At 57.5% G+C, this 20,333-nt stretch overlaps 2 protein-coding genes across 2 annotated transcripts in view; one reads left to right on the forward strand and one right to left on the reverse strand.

Moving 5' to 3' along the window:
* Nucleotides 1-20,333, reverse strand: part of ATCAY (ATCAY kinesin light chain interacting caytaxin) — a 111,267-nt gene that overhangs the window by 86,687 nt on the left and 4,247 nt on the right. The gene's annotated exons all lie outside the window — the stretch shown is intronic.
* ZFR2 (zinc finger RNA binding protein 2) overlaps nucleotides 1-20,333 on the forward strand; it is a 38,542-nt gene that overhangs the window by 14,677 nt on the left and 3,532 nt on the right. The window contains exons 7-17 of the mRNA XM_050768337.1: nucleotides 501-683; nucleotides 2,722-2,899; nucleotides 4,674-4,831; nucleotides 5,834-5,953; nucleotides 6,548-6,687; nucleotides 7,877-7,973; nucleotides 8,915-9,105; nucleotides 12,219-12,390; nucleotides 14,316-14,454; nucleotides 17,865-17,959; nucleotides 18,364-18,459. Of these exons, the coding sequence (XP_050624294.1) occupies nucleotides 501-683; nucleotides 2,722-2,899; nucleotides 4,674-4,831; nucleotides 5,834-5,953; nucleotides 6,548-6,687; nucleotides 7,877-7,973; nucleotides 8,915-9,105; nucleotides 12,219-12,390; nucleotides 14,316-14,454; nucleotides 17,865-17,959; nucleotides 18,364-18,459 (1,569 nt within the window). The remainder of the gene's footprint in view (nucleotides 1-500; nucleotides 684-2,721; nucleotides 2,900-4,673; nucleotides 4,832-5,833; nucleotides 5,954-6,547; nucleotides 6,688-7,876; nucleotides 7,974-8,914; nucleotides 9,106-12,218; nucleotides 12,391-14,315; nucleotides 14,455-17,864; nucleotides 17,960-18,363; nucleotides 18,460-20,333) is intronic.

Here is a 20,333-nt window from a genome sequence, read left to right on the forward strand (position 1 = left end):
AAAATTCGAGAAGTCTATAGTAAGAAGATAGGCTGGGCGCGGTGGTGTGCTCCTGTCATCCCAGCACTTTGGGGGGCCAAAGCAGGTGGATACTTGAGGTCAGGAGTTCAAGACCAGCTTGGCCAACATAGTGAAACCCCGTCTCTACTAAAAATACAAAAATTAGTCGGGCATGGTGGCACGCGCCTGTAGTCCCACCTACTTGGGAGGCTGAGGACGGAGAATCACTTGAACCCAGGAGGCGGAGGTTGCAGTGACCTGAGATTGCGCCACTGCACTCCAGCCTGGGCAACAGAGCGAGACTGTCTCAAAAAATAAAAAATAAAAATAAGAAGAATAAAGGGACACTTGAACCTCCGTGGCACCAGGGGATGGAGGGCTGGGGACAGTGGGCGTCTGTTACCATCGAGTTCCTGCGTGCTAAGCCGGGGGCCTGCAGGGGAGGGGGCGTGGCCAGTGTGCACACCCCCACTCAGGCTGCCTCTCACCCCTTGCTGCAGACCTACCGGGAACATCTGGGAGGGCAGAAGCACAGAAAGAAGGAGGCGGCCCAGAAGACAGGCGTGCAGCCCAACGGGAGCCCGCGCGGGGTGCAGGCGCAGCTACATTGTGACCTGTGCGCCGTGTCCTGCACTGGGGCAGATGCCTACACGGCCCACATCCGGGGAGCCAAGCACCAGAAGGTACGGCCCCACCCATCCCAGGCTCTGCCACCCCTGGGGAGGAGGCACCCAGGTCAGCACTTAGGACCCACAGAGATGCCTGCGGAGATCAAAGGGAGCCCGGAGAAGCTTCTCCAAGTGGAGCGCGCCCAAGCGCCGGCTGCCCAGGCCCATGCGTCCTCATCTTCAAGGATCCAAACTCCTTTCCAGTCATTTTATCTTATTTTTCATTTTATTATGTTTTTACATGAGACAAAATCTCACTCTGTCCCCCAGGCTGGAGTGCAGTGGCGTGACCTCGGCTCACTGCAAACTCTGCTTCCTGGGTTCAAGCAATTCTCATGCCTCAGCCTCTCGAGTAGCTGGGATTACAGGCACCCACCACCGCACCCGGCTAATTTTTGTACTTTTAGTAGAGACGGGGTTTCACCTTGTTGGCCAGGCTGGTCTGGAACTCTTGAGCTCAAGTGATCCGTCTGCCTCAGCCCCCCAAAGTGCTGGGATTACAGGCGTGAGCCACTGCACCTGGACTCCTTTCAGCTTATAAAAGGGGATCCTCCTTATTGCACAAAAACATGAAGTGGCCGAGACACTCACACCCAGACTTCCAAGAAAGCTTGGCGTTCAGGCCTGGCGACGGACAGGGTTTGCCTTGAGATCCAACGCTGTGTTCCCTTTGGGGTCTTGCTCTTCACACTCCCTGCTGTAATAATCACTGTTCTCCTGTGGCCTTAAAAAGGCCTGGGTTAGGCCGGGCACGGTGGCTCATGCCTGTAATCCCAGCACTTTGGGAGGCCGAGGCGAGTGGATCACGTGAGGTCGGGAGTCTGAGACCAGCCTGGCCAACATGGTGAAACTCCGTCTCTACTAAAAAATACAAAAATTAGCTGGGCGTGGGGGTGCACGCCTGTAACCTCAGCTATTCAGGAGGCTGAGGCAGGAGAATTGCTTGAACCCGGTAGGTGGAGGTTGCAGTGAGCTGAGATCTCGCCACTGCACTCCAGCCTGTGCGACAGAGCAAGGCTCGGTCTCAAAAAAAAAAAAAAAAGAAAAAAGGCCTGGGTTATGTCAAGTTCGGCCGGGAGGGGATGGAGTCCCCACCTGAGGGCAGGGAGGGGAACAGCTGGCTTGTGCTGTAGCCCGGGCTGTCAGGCTGAGCCACCCTGGGAGGCCTGGCCGAGGACCTGGCTTCTTTCCCTCAGCTGCCTGAAGGCTCATCCAGGGCCTCATTCCCTGGCTCGGCTCAGGACAGCTTGCTGAGGGCCTGTGTGAAGCCACGGGGGAAAGAGGAATGCGCAGGGAGGCATGGAGGAGGGAAGGAGGGGGGCAGAGAAACGGGGGAAGGAGACTCACTGGCCTGGGGACCGGAGAGCTAGGGGCTGGCATCACCCCCACAGGCTGGGGCTTGGTCTGGGGGTCAGGCAGGCCCTGCCACCCATTGTGGGGTCGGGGGTTACAGGGCAGGTCTTGTGCAGCGCGTGTCAGAGACTCGGAGCTGGAAATGTGTCTGAGATGGTCCCCAGCACACACACCGCGGCCCTGTGCACACGACACCTTTGCCAGAAGCGCCTTGCACCCGGAGGTGCTGAGAATAGGGCACGGCCAGAATACAGATGTGACCACGTGCACACGCGCGTGCAGAACGTGGGTGTCCGTCCAGGGACACATGCACGTCCACCATCCATCCACACACGCTGAGTCCCGGGCAGTCGGGGGCACTAGGATGGGGCTTGGGAGGTTGAGAGGCCCCATCTGGCAGCCCACGTGGTGGAAGAGGAGGAAGAGCGTCCATGTGAGCCGGTGAGCCACGTGCTCACACGTCAGAGGAGTGTCACCGCGCTAGAGGACTCATAAGCACGTGTGCAAGGCAGGAGGCCACCTGGGAAGGGCCTTCTGGAGTGGGTGATATCCAGAGAGCAGGAGGAGACAAGAGGCGGGGTCCCCGGGACCAGCCCGCCCACACTCCCGCTGCCCGCCCGTGGAGGCCCTTCCTGCCTCTTGAAAAGGCCATCAGGCTGGGAGCGGCCCTCCCACAGGAGCCCGGCTCTGTCTGTTGCAGGTCTTCAAGCTGCACACCAAACTGGGGAAGCCCATTCCCACCCTGGAGCCTGCACCGGCCGCAGAGAGCACCCCCAGGGTGGAGGCCAAGCCCACATCCGCCACCGGCCCCAGCGTGTGTGCCCCGAGCAGGCCAGCACTGGCCAAGAGACCTGTGGCCTTGAAGGCCTCACGCGAGGGTATGTGTGTCTGCATGCGTGTTCGCCTACCCACGGGAGCCCTGGCCACCCTGCCCGGTGAACATTTCGTGAGAAAATCGACCATCCAGTTGGTTTTCGTCACGTCCTCCGGGTCCAGCGGAGCGAGAGGGCCTCCCACTGACCGACACCGCCCTGGACCCTCTGAGACCGTTTCGAGAGAGTGCTGGCAGAACCGATACAATGGTAATGCCATTTCTTCCTGTAGAGTTTTTTTGTTTTGGTTTGGTTTGAGATGGAGCCTCGCTCTGTGTCATCCAGACTGGAGTGCAGTGGTGCGATCTCGGCTCCCTGCAACGTCTGCCCCCCGGGTTCAAGCGATTCTCCTGCCTCAGCCTCCCGAGTAGCTGGGACTACAGGCGCCCGCCACCACACCCGGCGAATTTTTGTATTTTTCGTAGAGACAGGGTCTCACCATGTTGGCCAGGCTGGTCTCGAACTCCTGACCTCAAGTGATCCACTATCCTCGGCCTCCCAAAGTGCTGGGATCACAGGCATAAGCCACCGTGCCCGGCCTCTTCCAGCAGAATTTGGGCTGGTGCTGGGTGCTGGGGTTCACTGGAAGCCCTCGCCCTGCACCTAGCGGGTTCCCTGGGCTGCCACCTCGACTCTGCTCCCCTGCGCACCCTGGTGGTCACAGTGAACAAACTGGGCTCAGAACCAGAGTTACGTGGGTACCGGGAAATGAAGGTGGATTCCTTGCGCCCCTCTGCCTGTGACCCTACCTTCCCTGCGTGCAAAGCCCCAGCTGTCAGAGGTGGCCCGCGTTAACCAGGATTCAATGCCAGGCATCCGCTCGCTGCTTTGTGTGCATTGCTTCACTTTACCTCCATGACAAATCTTTTTTCGTGGTTTGTTTTGTTTCTGAGACGGTCTCACTGTGTCACCCGGGCTGCAGTGCAGAGGTGCGATCATAGCTCACTGCAGCCCCCACCCCTGGGCTCAAGCAATCCTCCCAGCTCAGCCTCCTGAGTAGCTAGGACTACAGGTGTGCACCACCACATCCCACTACTTTTTGTATTTTTTTTTTTTTTTTTTTGTAGCGATGGGGTTCTGCTATGTTGCTCAGGCTGGTCGGAAACTCCTAGGCTTAAGTGATCCTCCCGCCTCGGCCTCCCACAGCCCTGGGTTTACAGGCATGAGCCACTGTGCCCAGCCCACAACCCATTTAAGTCAATGTTGTCACCAGTCCCAATGTGTAGATGGAAAAGCCGTAAACGGTGGAGGTGGGATTGGAACCTGGGTCTGTCTAAGAGTCTCTGCCCTGGACCACCGTGCTGTGCGTGGGCAGGGGCTGAGGGAGCCGCATTCTGTTTTTAACCTCAGCAGCCTTGATTCTTGAATAGCAACATGATTTTGAAGATCAAACCATCAAGTCATTCTGATAACAAAGATACTTGTCTCACCCGAGGCTCCATAATTTTGCCTAACGGGGGTAGGTTAAGTACGAGCCTTGGTCCGCCTGATACTTCATCATCTATTAACTGTGGATTTTGTGCTGTCGGTGGGTTCCTCAAGCGAGGACCTAAATCCAGGACGTCCCCACTGACGGATTGAAACTGGCCTCGGTTTCTCGGCTGGGTCACACGCAGGCATGAAAGGGAGAGCGAGGTCGCTGCCCGGGGCCGTTCCCCCCGACATCACAGGAGGCGAGCCTGGGGTCTGGGTGGCTCTCCACCCCATGCCACCTGGCTGGTTCGCAGCCACAGTGCTTTCTCCTGGAACAGGGTGTCAGTGACATGGTTTTTCCCCTCAGGGCCTCCTGAGCCGCAGATAGCAGGCTGCAGACCCCAGAGGGGGAGACCGGCCCAACCCAAGTCAGAGGGTCCTGGAACACCCGCCCAAGGAGGCTTGGAGGAAGCTCCCCTGGGCTGCTCTGATGCGCAGCCAGTGGGCCCAGAATATGTGGAGGAGGTAAGCCGAGGCTGTCAAGCCCTGGTCAGGGAAGGACTTTCCCATGGGTCAGTCTTCGAGACCTCACCCGGCTTCTCCCAGTGGGATTTACAGACCCATCCCCATTCCCGAGCTGCACAGGCCAGACCTCCATAGACCAAACCCCGTGCAAGACCCGCTTGACACTTTGGGTGCCAGATTTCGGATACCAACAGGAAATGAATATGGCCTCGTGAGGGCCAGAGACAGGCCGAGGCAGTCCCAACAGGGGCCCCCTGGAGCCATCTGTCTGGAAGGTGGAAGGGCTCCGGGCAGGAGAAAGCTCCCCAGGAGGTTGGAGGCCCTTCCATCCAGCTCCTTTCCTGGGTCTGGGGGATCTTGGGACTTGCCAAAGCCAGGCTACTGAGCAGTGGAGCCAAGCTCCTGAGCCAGGTCTGCCAGTTCCCGGGCCAGCGGCAGTTCAGACCCTGGTTGGCCTTGTGCGTGCCAAAGAGGCAGGGCTGGGTTTCCTCTGCCTTGACTGCAGTCCTGGGATTCTTTAAGAGACAGGGTCTTGCTCTGTCACTGAGGCTGCAGTGCAGTGATGCCGTCATGGCTCAATCAATCCTCCCACCTCAGTCTCCTGAGTAGCTGGGACTACAGGTGTGAGCCACCACTCCCAGCTAATTTTTTTATTTTTATTTTTTGTAGAGACGGGGTCTCGCTATGTTGACCAGGCTGGTCTTGAACTCTTGGGCTCAAGCAATCCTCCCGTCTCCCATGGTGGTGCATGCCTGTGGTCCCAGCTACTCGGGAGGCTGAGGTGGGAGGATCGCTTGAGCTCAGGAGTTTGAGGCTGCAGTGAGCCGAGATCGAGCCACTGCCGTCCAGCCTGGGTAACACAGCAAGACCGTGTCTCTGAAAATACATACATAACACAAAATGACCAGCAATGAGGAAGGCTCCGCAACGACCTGGCGTAGGTAGCATCTCACATCCCCCCGGCCTCGTGCCTGGTGTGCGTGCAGCTGTTTTGTGTCTCAGGTGTGCAGCGAGGAAGGGCGAGTGCTTCGCTTCCAGTGTAAGCTGTGCGAGTGCAGTTTCAACGACCTTAACGCCAAGGACCTGCACGTGAGGGGACGGCGGCACCGGCTGCAGTACCGGGTGCGTCCAGCAGGGGGAGCCCCGACCCCCGTCCGGGGTGTGCTCGGCCCGGGCGGGCGCTGGGAGGCCTCTGGTCTGGCCTCTTCTGCCCGTGTAATCCCATGAACTTAAGAGGGTGGGATGATTTTCTGTGTTTTCAAAGTCTTGCTCCACGTCTCAACAGGGTATCTTGGGTCCGGTGCGGTGGCGCACACCTGTCATCCCAGAACTTTGGGAGGCCAAGGTGGGCGGATCATTTGAGGTCAGAAGTTAGAGATCAGCCTGGCCAACATAGTGAAATCTTTACTAAAAATACAAACATTAGCCAGATGTGGTGGCACGCACCTGTTATCCCAGCTACTCGGGAGGCGGAGGCAGGAGAATGGCATGAACCCGGGAGGCGGAGGTTGTAATGAGCCAAGACCACAACACTGCACACGGGCCTGGGAGACAAGAGCGAGACTCCGTCTCCAAAAAAAAAAAAAAAAAAAAGGCTTTGGGAGATTTCAGCCCAACAGTTCTAGTCTCTGGGTCTCTCCCTGCACCCCAAGACCCTCCCGGCATCCCTGTCTAAGGCAAGGTCCCTACTCTCAGAGCCTTGCCTCTCCTTCCCAGAAGAAAGTGAACCCGGACCTTCCCATTGCCATGGAGCCCAGCAGCAGGGCTCGGAAGCTCCTGGAGGAGCGGATGAGGAAGCAGCGGCGCCTGGCGGAGGAGCGGCTGGAGCAACTGCGGCGCTGGCACGTGGAGAGGAGGTGCCCGGCTGCGGGTCTTGGCAAGGGGGCCTGGCGAGGGAGGGCAGGTCCAGCGTGGAACCAGACGCCCGCCGCTGCAGATTATGGGGATCCCCCGTGTGAGCTCTCAGGCAGTGGGGGGAGTCGGGTGCCCGGGCAGTGGGCACGTCCTGGTGTGGGAGCGAGAGAGGGTTCCAGAGCAGACGGGCAAAGGCACAGTGGTGTGCAGACCTGACACGTGGGTGCCAGGCGCCTCTGCAGGCGCAGGGACACTGCCTGCCAACTCACTGGACCGCACGGCTGCAGAGGCACCTGGTGACCTGTGTCCCCCTGACCCCTGTGTCCCCTGACTCCTAGTGTCCCTATGTACCCTGACACCTCGTGTCCTCTGTGACCCCTTACCCCTGGTGGCCCCGGGTCCCCTGACCCCTAGTGTCCCTATGTACCCTGACCCCTAGTGTCCCCTGTGACTCCTTACCCCCGGTGTCCCCTGGGTCCCCCGACCCCTGGTGTCCTCTGTGTCCCCTGACCTTTGTGTCCCCTGTATCCCCGACCTCTGGTGTGCCTTGTGACCCCTGACCCCTGGAGTCCCCTGTGTTTTCCTGACCCCTGGTGTCCCCCTGACCCCTGGTGTGCCCTGTGACCCCCTGACCCCTGATGCCCCTGCGTTCCCTGAACCCTGGTGTCCCCTGACCCCGGTGTCCCTGTGTCCCCTGGTGTCTCTGTGTCTCCTGACCCTTGGTATCCCCTGAGTCCCCTTGACCCCTGGAGTCCCCTGTGTCCCCCTGATCTCCTAGTGTCCCCTCATCCCCAGTGTCTCCTGTGTCCCCTTAACCCCCGGTGTCCCAGTGTCCCTGACCTCTGGAGTCCCCTGTGTCCGTCCCAGAGCATTTTCTGATGTAACATGTCACTCTGGTGTGTCCAGCAGCAGCAGGTCTGCATTGGGAAGGGGACCAGGACTTCCTGAAGGCTACGGCTGCCCAGGCTGAGCCTCTCTTGCCTAAGGGGTGTTTGGTTCCCCCCCGCACCAGCCTTCCCAGCCTCAGTCTTCTGTGCATACAGCAGGCGCCCATGCAGTGCAGCGGAGCCCCAGCAAAAGCTTCGGCCCTGCCTTCCTTGCTGGGAGCATGAGTCCCCAGCGTCTCTGATGTGCCCCCAGCTCAGGGCCGCTGCTGGCCTGACCACGCTCTGTCCTGTCTCGGTCCTGCAGGCGGCTGGAGGAGGAGCCTTCCCAGGATGCACCATCCGACTGGGCCCACTCTCTGCTCATGGGCAGGCCGGAGCCACCCACCAGCACCCAACTCCAGGTAGGTACAGCTTCCTCTGTGTGCAAATGCGGGCAACCTCACACCCCCCAGGGCAGCGGACACCTCCTTAGGAGGACCTGACCTCCCCGCCAACTCCCATATAGTACTCAGGGGATGGGGCTCCACGGCCCGGACTGCCTCACTCCACAGGTGGGAGCCCCAGCGCCCCAGCCCCTACCGTTGGGCCACAGAGAACCCTTCTGCTTCCTGGAGCCCCGGGTGGTCGCCTCCCTTGGGGAGCCTCGTGCCTCTGTGGCTGCTACTGTCTCTTCCCAGAGGAACCTGTCCCTGCAGCCCGAGTGTCCAGGTTCAATGGGAACCTCTTTTTTTGAGACAGAGTCTCACTTGTCACCCAGGCTGGAGTGTAGTGGTGCAATCTTGGCTCACTACAACCTCTGCCTCCCGGGTTTAAGCAATTCTTATGCCTCAGCCTCCCAAGTAACTGGGACCGTGGGCACCTGCCACTATGCCGGGCTCTCTTGTATTTTTAGTAGAGATGGGGTTTCACCATGTTGCCCAGGCTGGTCTGGAACTCCTGGCCTCAGGTGATCCTCAGCCTCCCTAAGTGCTAGGATTATAGGCATGAGCCACCACGCCCAGCCTAAATGGGAACCTCAGATTTGCACCTTGCTGTGAGAAAGGGGTTTCCAGGCTGACTCAAAAGCCTCTGGTCTGGAAATTTAAAAGTATGGCCAAAGGTGTCAGAGGTTCCCCCCTATTCCTTCGCTCAGACCCAAGCTTCCTGCAGCCATCAGGGGCAGCCCCAGGCACTTCCCTGTTCCCCACCCCGGGGCTCTCTGTGTGTACTGGATTCTCATCTGGCGGTGCTGCTGCCTGGTAACCCGGCTGGCCACGGCCACCTGCCCCCACCTGCCCGCCTGCCCAGCACTCCCCAAGGGACCCCACAGCCCAGCCTTGACACGTGCGGCCTCTCCCCACAGCCCGGGCGGCGGCCGGCATCCAGCGACGACCGGCACGTCATGTGCAAGCACGCCACCATCTACCCCACGGAGCAGGAGCTCCTCGCCGTGCAGAGGGCCGTGTCCCACGCGGAGCGGGCCCTCAAGCTGGTGTCTGACACGCTGGCCGAGGAGGACCAGGGCGGCGGAGAGGAAGAGGGCGGCAAGCGCAGGTCATTGGAGATCCCCTTCCCCGGGGACCAGCTCTCAGCCAGGACAGAGGTCAGCTCCTCGGGACGAGACCCTGCAGGAACCCCCAGCTCTGATGGGCCCGCAGCCCTCGGTGGCCCGCGGCAGCTTTCCAGCCCTGGGAGGGGGAAGTTCCCCAGGTCTCAGAGCTTCTTGGCACCGAACGAGGCTGGTTTGCAGCGGGTGGTCCACGCGGTTCTAATGCCTCAGCGTTCCCTTTTGCTGTTGAAGGCGCATCTAAAAACGTCGTTCACGAGGGACTGACAGTCTCTGTAAACCTCAGTTTCCTCATGGGCAGAAGGAAGCTGAGCGTGATTCTGAACGGACTTCTCCGCCTTAGGGAGTAGTTGAGTAATCAGAGTGGTTTGTGTCACTGAGCACCGGTGTGAATCAGCTCCAAACCCTTATGACTCTTAGGAAGCGAGAAGGTCCCTACGTCGTCTAAGTAATCGCCATGGAGTTAACTCATCCAGGCGGGAGTTACCTTTTGTTGAAGTCCTTCCTGCTCTGGCAGCTGCTGGTTTTTGTTGCTTTTCTTTTTTTTTTTTTTTTTTGAGACGGAGTCTCGCTCTGTCGCCCAGGCTGGAGTCCAGTGGCCGGATCTCAGCTCACTGCAAGCTCCGCCTCCCAGGCTTACGCCATTCTCCTGCCTCAGCCTCCTGAGTAGCTGGGACTACAGGCGCCCGCCACCACGCCCGGCTAGTTTTTTAAAAATATTTTTTAGTAGAGACGGGGTTTCACCATGTTAGCCAGGATGGTCTCGATCTCCTGACCTCGTGATCCGCCCGTCTCGGCCTCCCAAAGTGCCGGGATTACAAGCTTGAGCCACCGCGCCCGGCCGCTTTTTGTTTTTTAAGAAACAGATCGGCCGGGCACGGCGGCTCAAGCCTGTAATCCCAGCACTTTGGGAGGCCGAGACGGGCGGATCACGAGGTCAGGAGATCGAGACCATCCTGGCTAACACAGTGAAACCCCGTCTCTACTAAAAATACAAAAAAAAATAAGCCGGGCGAGGTGGCGGGCGCCTGTAGTCCCAGCTGCTCGGGAGGCTGAGGCAGGAGAATTGCGCGAACCCGGGAGGCGGAGCTTGCAGTGAGCGGAGATCTGGCCACTGCACTCCAGCCTGGGCGACAGAGCCAGACTCCGTCTCAAAAAAAAAAAAAAAAAAAAAAAAAAGAAACAGATCTCGCTCTGTTACCCAGGCTGGAGTGCAGTGGCGTGATCGGAGCTCACTGACCCTGAGACCCCTGGGCCCAACCTATCCTCCCGTCTCAGCCTCCCGAGTAGCTGGGACTACAGGCGCCCACCACCACACCCAGCTAATTGTTAACTTTTTGTAGCAATGAGGGGTCTCGCTATGTTGGCCAGGCTGGTCTTGAACTCCTGGGTTCAAGCGATCCTCCCACCTCAGCCCCCCAAAGTGCTGGGATTACAGGTTCACTCTAATCTTTGAATGCTTTTCTATTGTGGTAAAATCCACATCACACAACACCGAGCATGTTAACCTGTCTAAGTGCATAGTTCAGGGGCACGCAGCACGTTCACACAGTTGTGCCAACAACACCCCTGTCATCTCCAGAGCTGTCTCATCTTCCCAGACAGAAACTGTCCCGATTAAGCAAACTCCTCATTTTGTTTCATGCACCCACGCGTGCCCGCCCTGTCTCTGTGGATTGGCCTGTGCTGGACAGTTCACAGAAACGGAGTCGCACACCGTGTGACCTTTTGTGTCTGGCTGATCCACTCGGCCTGAGGGCTTCCTTTTGCTGGAGCATAGAGTACTGACTCCATATAGGAAATTTGAGCCTCGCACCTGTGGGTTGCAAAGTGTCCCAGTACAACGAGCACCCAGGGACCTGCCCTCTGCTTTTTTTTTTTTTTTTTTTTTTTTCATTTTATTTTTTGAGACGGAGTCTCGCTGTGTCGCCCAGGCTGGAGTGCAGTGGCGCGATCTCGGCTCACTGCAAGCTCCGCCTTCCGGGTTCACGCTGTTCTCCTGCCTCAGCCTCCCGAGTAGCTGGGACTACAGGCCCCTGCCACCACGCCCGGCTTTTTTGTATTTTTAGTAGAGACGGGGTTTCAGCGTGTTAGCCAGGATGGTCTCGATCTCCTGACCTCGTGATCCGCCCGCCTTGGCCTCCCAAAGTGCTGGGATTACAGGCGTGAGCCACCGTGCCCGGCCTTTTTTTTTTTTTTTTTTTTTTTTTTTGGAGACCAAGTCTCACTCTGTCGCCCAGGCTGGAGTATGGCGGCGTGATCTCGGCTCACAGCAACCTCTGCCTCCCAGGTTCACGCCATTCTCCTGCCTCAGCCTTCCAAGTACTGGAACTACAGGAATATACCACCACACCGAGCTAATTATTATTATTATTATTATTAATTATTTTGAGACGGAGTCTTGCTCTGTCTCCCAGACTAGAGTTCAGTGAGATAATCTCGGCTCACTGCAATCTCCATCTCCCGGGTTCAAGCAATTCTCCTGCCTCAGCCTCCCGTGTAGCTAAGACTGCAGGCACCCGCCACCATGCCTGGCTAATTTTTGTATTTTTAGTAGAGATGGGTTTTTGCCATGTTGGCCAGGCTGGTCTCAAACTCCTGACCTCAAGTGATCTGCCCGCCTCGGCCTCCCAAAATGCTGGGATTACAGGCGTGAGCCACCGCGCCCGGCCAGTTTGTGAATTTTCTTAACCCCTGTGAAGCAAAGGCAGAATGCAGCCTTGCTTTCTGTCCTCTCTTGAACCATGTGGAGCCGAAACAACAGGGTGACAGAGTCCGTGAACGCTGGAGCCATCAGACCTCACAGGGCGGGCCTGGGGCTTAGCGTTTGCTCATGGGGAAGGAAAACATGGGTGTGGCCACTCGTCCCGGCTACTCCGAGGCAAGCCTGGTGACAGCACCTCCGAGATCGATCTCACAGTGTCTCATTTCATCCCGCAAGCGCCTCCCACAGAGTCGCCTGGTCCCATTTCATGGATGAGGATGCCGAGGCACAGAGGGGCTCTGCAAATGGCAGGGTCCCTGTCGCTCAGGAGCGAGGCAGCTGGGGTACCCCGCGTCTCTCCACTGACGGCTCACGTCCGTGGTTTTGTCCCCACAGCAGCGTTACCCCCCCGGCTCGGGTCCTGAAAGGCGTCATGCGGGTGGGCATCCTGGCGAAAGGCCTCCTCCTGCGCGGGGACAGGAACGTGCGCCTCGCTCTGCTCTGTTCCAAGAAGCCCACGCACAGCCTGCTGCGGAGGATCGCCCAGCAGCTGCCCCGGCAGCTCCAGGTAAGGTCAGGACCCCGCCCATCGCTGCTCCAGGCGTCTGGCTGCCAGCCCTCTCCCCACAGGGAACCTCTGTTACTAAACGACTTTAAGATACAAGAAGCATTAAGCCACGCACAGCGGCTCACGTCCATAATCCCAGCACTTAGGGAGGCTGAGGGGGGTGGATCACTTGAAGTCAGGAGTTTGAGACCCGCCTGCCCAACATGGTGAAACCCCATCTCTACTAAAAATACAGAAATTAGCCAGGCCTGGTGGCGCATGCCTGTAATCCCAGCTACGTGGGAGGCTGAAGTGAGAGAATCACTTGAACCCAGGAGGCGGAGGTTGTACTGAGTTGAGATTGCGCTGCTGCACTGCAGCCTGGGCGACAGAGCGAGACTCTGTCTCAAAAAAAAAAAAAAGTAAATGATGATTAAAGCTGCACAGAAAACATTTGCAGCGATGATGACTAGGAAGCCGTAAGAAAAGGCAAAAACCCAATTTCAATTTTAGGGCTGTGAGATGTCAGCTGAACTTTTTCCTCTAGAGAATTTTCATATACTCTTCTCACACTGAAGGATTTAAATTGATCATCTTAGGTTTAAAAAGAAAAATCGGGCTGGGAATGGTGGTTCATGCCTGTAATCCCAACACTTTGGGAGGCTGAGGCGGTTGGATCACCTGAGGTCAGGAGTTCAAGACCAACCTGGCCATCATAGTAAAACCGTGTCTCTACTGAAAATAGAAAAATTAGCCGGGCATGGTGGTGGGCACCTGTAATCCCAGCTACTCAGGAGAAAGAAAAGAAAGAAAAATGAAAAATTGGTCCCCAGAGTCGTTCCTTCTTCCTGAGCGTCTGTCACCATCCCTGGGATAACTCAGCCTTACTCCTTTGACTTTTCCAGTGGACACTGGATGCCCAGGGGATGGGCAGCGCCTGGTCGGGGAGACAGTGTTCCCCATAGAAGGACCAGCACCTGCAGAGGCCAAAAGCAGGAGGCCCAGAGCAAGGAGGGGTGGGCATGAGGGAATGAGGGGGCGCCTGGATCAAGCTGGGCCTGAAGGCCATACCAGGAGCTAGGATTGCATTCTCAGGGAAGTGGGGAGGCTGGAGGGTTTTGGGCAGGGGAGTGACATGCTCTGACTTCCATGATGGCATCTCACATTTCCTGCACACCTACAACATGTCAGTGGCTACAACGTGACAGATACAGCCCCTGCTTTCTGGAAGACTTGCAGCCCGGTGGCAGAGACAATAACTGAGTACCATGAGAATGGCTAAGGCTGTGGGGAAGCTGGCAGCCTCCACCCCAGTCATGTCAACAGAGCTCCTGGGGGCTGACTTGCAGCAGGGAGGCCCTGAGAAGGGAAGGGATGGAAGATCGGGGAGAGAGGGGAGAGAGGTGGGTTTCAGGTGGGAGGCCAGGCTCAGGTGTGAGCACAGGCCGCATGGAGGGTGATGACCATGGACAGGAAGAGCAGACTGTGACACAGACCTCTTGAACTATGTCCTTCCGACAGGAGATGGTGGCGTCTCATTAGTTTTAATTTACTCCTCCCTGACTATGGGGTAATGTGTGTCATTGTGTAAAAAGGGCCATTTGTGTTTCTTTTTCTGCCAAGTATCTGTTACTTCACTCACCAATTTTTTATTGGATTGCTGATCTTCTTGTTATTGAATTATAGGTGTTCTTTACATATGGAGGCTCCTTATATCACAGGGTCTGTTGTCTGTACATATCTCTACATGTGTGTGCTCCTGGAGGGCTGCAGCTGTGTCTTGGTCACTTGGAGGTTTCAGACACAGGGCACAGGGCCTGGCACCCAGGCAGCAAGTGTGGGAGACCCGACAGGATTAACTTACACACACCAACCACATCCTGGCTGATTTACACATGAATCTGGGCTGCAGTAAGGTGGCCTTGTGTTGTATTTATCTCTCCCAGATGGTGACCGAGGATGAGTATGAGGTCTCCTCTGACCCTGAAGCCAACATTGTCATCTCCTCCTGCAAGGAGCCCAGGATGCAGGTCACCGTATCCATCACCTCACCCCTGATGCGAGAGGACCCCTCCACAGACCCAGGTGCGGCCCAGCCCTTCCTTCCAACCACTGTCCCCCACACGCTTCCCGAGGGCGCTCCCCACACCCAGGCCTGGGGCAGTGTCCGCCTCTGCGCTGAGCAGAAAATGCCACAGCAGCCACACTCCAGCACTGCTGTCCCCCCGAGGATTCCATGGGTCACACAAGAGCTGGGTCTCCGGGCAGCAGAGGAGGCGAGTCGGTGACAGCGTCAGACGGGCTTAGAGCCTGGCTGCAGGGGCCGTGCTCGGGCGAGTGACACCGTGTCTCCTCCCTTGCCCTGACCCAGGGCTGGCACCTGCTTCTCCGGCCCTGGCGACACCAGCCCCAGCGGCAATAGACAGGTCTGAGCCATTTCCCCCGGGTCACAGTAGAAGCTCAGTTTGACTCTGTCCGTCAGTCACCGAGGTCCCAGTACCACTGATTAGGAACCTGGGGGATCGGGGGGCTTAAAGCCAGACCTGCCAGGCCTGGGAGGGTGGGTGAGGGGCTGGGCCAGGCTGGGGGCAGCGAGGGTCTTGGCCAGCAGCCACAGCGGAGGCAGCCATTGGTAACACACTGCACGTCTTTGCTCCCGAAGTCTCAGCCAGCTGTGGAATCTTCCAGAACAGTCTCTAGGGCAGTTTTCCAAACTCTATCATCTTTCACCCCCTTTATAATCTTTTTTGGTCATAACTGAGGGCCATGACCTACCGAGGTTTCTCTTTCCATCGATTTGGTATTTTTTGTTGGTTTGTTTTTTGAAACAGAGTCTTGCTCTGTCGCCCAGGCTGGAGTGCAGTGGCGCGATCTTGGCTCACTGCAACCTCCGCCACCTGGGTTCCAGCGACTCTTCTGCCTCAGCCCCCGAGTAGCTAGGACTACCGGTGTGCGCCACCACACCCAGTTAATTTTTTTGTATTTTTAGTAGAGATGGGGTTTCACCAGGTTGGCCAGGTTGGTCTCGAACTCCTGACCTCAGGTGATCCGCCCACCTCAGCCTCCCAAAGTGCTGGGATTACAGGCGTGAGCCACCGCGCCTGGCCTAATTTGTTTTTTAAAGCTTCAATTTTTTGTTTGTTTTTTTTTTTAAGAAGAGCCTTTGAATCATTAAATGGAAAGCCACGATTGGTCCCCGCAAATAGTCATCTGAAAACTAAGTACAGTGTGGGGAAGAGAGTGGCTTTCAGCGCTAGCGGAAGGCTCTGACACAAATGCGGTGGCTGGGGAGTAGCACCGTGGTGGGGGCGGGTTAAGGGTTGGCGGCCATTAGACAGCGGCTCTTTCCTGGCTTGGGTGGGTGATGAAGTGAGCGGAAATCCTGTGAGGACCGATCAGCGACCAAAGACCCGTGAGCCACCCCCCAGGAAACTGTACTTCCTGTCGGCCTTTTCCTGCCCCCGCTTCCCCTCCCCAGGCCCAGCGTGGTGGGTGGGAGGTGAGCTTCTAAAACTCCCTTTCTAGGTCGGGCACAGCGGCCCACCTCTCTAATCCCAGCACTTTTGGAGGTCAAAGTGGGAGGATCGCTTGAGCCCAGAAACTCGAGACCAGCCTGGGCAGCGTAGTGAGACCCCATTTCTAAAAAAAAAAAAAAAATTTGGCCAGGCGCAGTGGCTCACACCTATAATCCCAGCACTTTGGGAGGCCGACGCTGGCAGATCACCTGAGGTCAGGGGTTCGAGACCAGCCTGACCAACATGGTGAAACCCTATCACTACTAAAATTACAAAACTTAGCTGGGCATGGTAGCACATGCCTGTAGTCCCAGCTACTCAGGAGGTTGAGGCAGAATTGCTTGAATCCAAGAGGCGGAGGTTGCAGTGAGCCAAGATTGCACCACTGCACTCTAGCCTGGGAGACAGAGCAAGACTCCGTCAAAAAAAAAAAAACAAAAAAACCCAAAACCGTTCCTCATATACACCTCTGCCATTTCCCTCTCTGCCCCAAAGGAGTCATTTCCCTGACAGATCAGCGGGGATGGTTGTGAACCAGTGGGAAACCTGGGCACCATCCCCTGACCTAAATGAACCAGGCCCTCCCACAGTGTTGTATATAATGAAATAAGAAAAATATCCTGTTTTGGTTTTTGGTGTGTCACTGTAGTCTAGGCTGGAGCGCAGTGGTGCAGTCATAGCTCACTGCAGCCTCGACCTCCCGGGCTCCAGCAGTCCTCCCGCCTCAGCCTCCCCATTGGCTGGGACCACAGGTGTGTGCCATCATGCCCGGCTAATTTTATTTTTTGTGGAGACAGGGTCTCGCCTTGTTGCCCAGGCTGATCTCAAACTCCTGGGCTCAAACAGTCCTCTTGCCTCAGCCTCCCAAAGTGCTGGGATTCTAGGAATGAACCACTGTTTTCCAGTTGAGAAAAATATTCTTTTTTCTCTTTCTTTTTTTTTTTTTGAGATACAGTCTCACTCTGTTGCCCAGGCTGGAGTGCAGTGGCACGATATTGGCTCACTGCAACTTCCACCTCCTGAGTCCAAGCTATTCTCCTGCCTCAGCCTCCCGAGGAGCTGGGATTACAGGCGTGTGCCACCATGCCCAGCTAATCTTTGTATTTTTAGTAGAGGCAGGGTTTCGACATGTTGACCAGCCTGGTCTTGAACTCCTGACCTCATGATCCGCCCCCCCTTGGCCTCCCAAAGTTGCTGGGATTACAGGTGTGAGCCACCACGCCCAACCGAGAAAAATATTCTTGAAGGAAAATAATAACCCGGGACGGAAAAGGGACCCACATCTCTCCCAGACTCTGGGGCCATTGTCGTCAACAACAGGACGTGTTGAAATGTGACCCACTTTCTCCCTTTTCATGATGCATGTGGAAGTTTCTAGAAATCTGGCTTAATTCCTAGTTTCCCATCTTCACCCTCATCGGCTAAGCGAGAGCTTCAGGGCTGAAATCCCTCAGTAGCAACAGGTAAGCTCAGAACTTCCCAGATGATGAGCTTTTCCAGGAACGGTTTGTCTGGTCCTCACTGTGTCTTAGCAGGACAATCTGGGAGGAACCCTCATTCCCCAAATGGATAAAACGAGGCCTAAAGGATTGAGACCAGGCGCAGTGGCTCACGCCTGTAATCCCAGCACTCTGGAAGGCCGAGGTGGGAGGATCACCTGAGGTCAAGAGTTCCAAGACCAGCCTGGCCAACATGGTGAAACCCCATTTCTACTAAAAATGCAACAATTAGCCAGATGTGGTGGCGGGCACCTGTAATCTCAGCTACTTGGGAGGCTGAGGCAGGAGAATCACTTGAACCCAGGAAATGGAGGTTGCAGTGAGCCGAGATCGTGCCACTGCACTCCAGCCTGGGTGACAGAGTGAAACTGTGTCTCAAAAAAGAAAGGATTGAGGGGCCCAAACCGAGCCCCTCACCCCGTCAGCAGCAGAGCGGGATAAGGTGCTTTCCCCGCACACCTTGAGGTTTTTCTTCTAGAAGGCGTGGAGAAGCCTCAGGCTGACCCAGGTGATGTCCTGAGCTCCGAGAAGTGCCTCGAGTCCCTGGCCGCCCTCCGTCATGCCCGGTGGTTTCAGGTCAGGGGGGCAGGGGTGGAGCAGGGGGAGAGGGGTGACTTTGAGGAATGTGTCTCAGAGGCACCAGCCTGAGCCGGCGTGGCCGCCTCAGCCTCATGGGCTCCCAGCGCAGACCAGGACGCCCTCCATCAGCTTCCTGGCTGACAACCAACGCTGGCTCCTGGCTGATGGGGTCAGGAAACGTGGAAGGAGTGGGTGTTGTCCTAGGGGTGGGGACGCTGCCGTCCCGTGGCCACTCAATGGCCTGGTGGCACCGGACTCACCTGGAAGTGGACTCTGCTTCCACTTGCCACCTTCGAGGCCGCCAGGGCTCCCCATTGTCCTCCCCGGGGTTCATGCTCACGACGCCACACCATGTGGCTGTGTGAGCCCCCGAAAGTGAACCGTGTGCTTCTCCCCCGAAGGCTCGAGCCAGCAGCCTGCAGCCATGCGTGATCGTCATCAGGGTCCTGAGGGACCTCTGCCGGCGTGTGCCCACCTGGGCAGCCCTGCCAGCCTGGGTAAGGCAGTGCCTGGTGGCCCAGCCCTCCACTGGGACCCCCGAGGGGCTCCGTGGCCATGACAGGCCCAGGTCGAGAGACAAACGCTTTCCCGTGAAGGAGCCGGCGGGAGACGTAGCACTCAAGAGAGGCCGTGGGAGTCCCTGAGGTCCCCTGGGCGGGGGAGACGGCCCTCTCCACAGCCTCATTTGACTACCATTATTCAAAACCCAGAACCTCACATGAAAATGCGGGACCGGCCAGGGAAATGTGCGGTGTCGGCCCGACTTCGTGGCATCAGGGCAGAGGGGCCCAGGCAGAGGGGCCCAGGCAGAGGGGCCCAGGCAGAGGGGCGGAAGCCGGACTCCCCATCCTGGCTGCACACCGGCCTCTGGGTGACCCAGCCCAGACCCACCTGCTTTGGAGAGGAGACCCCCTGTGGCTCTAACACCACCCCCCGCCTATCCTGGTAGAAAGAAGAGGGAGAAGCAGCAGCAGAACCCCCCACACACAAGGTTCATGGAGCAGGCCCCAAGCCCATGCCCCCCACAGAGACCCCAGGAACCCATCCAGTCCCCAGACCTTCTCCACCAGCCACAAGCCAGCCAGCCACACCCAGCCTCCTCCCCTGCCCTGTGGGTGTCCCCCATCCCACCCTGCAGTGGCGTCCCCCATCCTGTGCTGCAGTGGTGTCCCCCCATCCCACACTGGAGTGGTGTCTCCCCATCCCACACTGCAGTGGTGTCCCCCATCCCACACTGCAGTGATGTCTTGCCTGTGGTCCCCGCCACCGGGCCCATGTCCTTCATCCACACCCACCCACTGCCCAGCGTCCAGAATGCAGCGTGGTACAGAGGCTGTTTGTTTTGGTAGAGATTAAGTCTCTTTTTTACTTTTATTTTTGTAGTCATTTTTTTGAGACAGAGTCTCGCTCTGCCGCCCAGGCTGGAGTGCAGTGGCGTGATCTGGGCTCACTGCAAGCTCCGCCTCCTGGGTTCACACCATTCTCCTGCCTCAGCCTCCCGAGTAGCTGGGACTACAGGCGCCCGCCACAATGCCCGGCTAATTTTTTGCATTTTTAGTAGAGACGGGGTTTCACCGTGTTAGCCAGGATGGTCTCGATCTCCTGACCTCGTGATCCGCCCGCCTCGGCCTCCCAAAGTGCTGGGATTTAATAATTTTTGTATTTTTAGTAGAGATGGGGTTTGGCCATGTTGGCCAGGCTGATCATGAACTCCTGACCTCGTGATGCGCCCGCCTCAGCCTCCCAAAGTGCTGGGATTACAGGCGTGAGCCACCGCGCCCGGCCTTTCACACCCATTGTTTAGGGGAAACGTCTTCTCCACTCCTGGGAGGAGGTCACAGCAGCCAGCTCCGTGCTGGGTGACCAGCGTGCGGCTGTCCCGACGTGCAGAAAACCTGTGTTCCCTGAGACCTGTTTTCCGGCTGTGGCTGAAGAGGTGGCCACACAGTGCCGTGGAGGCCAGCATTGCCCCATCCCCTCCTGCCCTCGGGAGCTGGCCACACGGGGACGTGGTGGGGTAGGGCGGCTCCTTCCCCTCAGCTGAGGCGGGCCCCACGCGGCAGACAGTGCGCGTGACACTGGTGTGTGATGTTACTGTGGACCAACTGGGGAAACTGAAACTCGGAGGGATGGAGAAACCAGCCCATATGGGAGGCTGAGGCAGGAGAATCACCTGAACCCGGGAGGCGGAGGTTGCAGTGAGCCGAGACTGCGCCACTGCACTCCAGCCTGGGCGACAGAGCAAGACTCTGCTCTCAAAAAAAAAAAAAAGAAAGAAACCAGCCCATGGCCATGCCAGGAGGTGGCAGAGCCACGCCACGGGCCGCCCTCCTCGGCGGAAGTTCAGTGGGTGGTGGGAGTTAGAGAAAGA

Source organism: Macaca thibetana, chromosome 19 (genome assembly GCF_024542745.1).
Source record: "Macaca thibetana thibetana isolate TM-01 chromosome 19, ASM2454274v1, whole genome shotgun sequence".
NCBI classification, from domain to species: Eukaryota; Metazoa; Chordata; class Mammalia; order Primates; family Cercopithecidae; genus Macaca; species Macaca thibetana.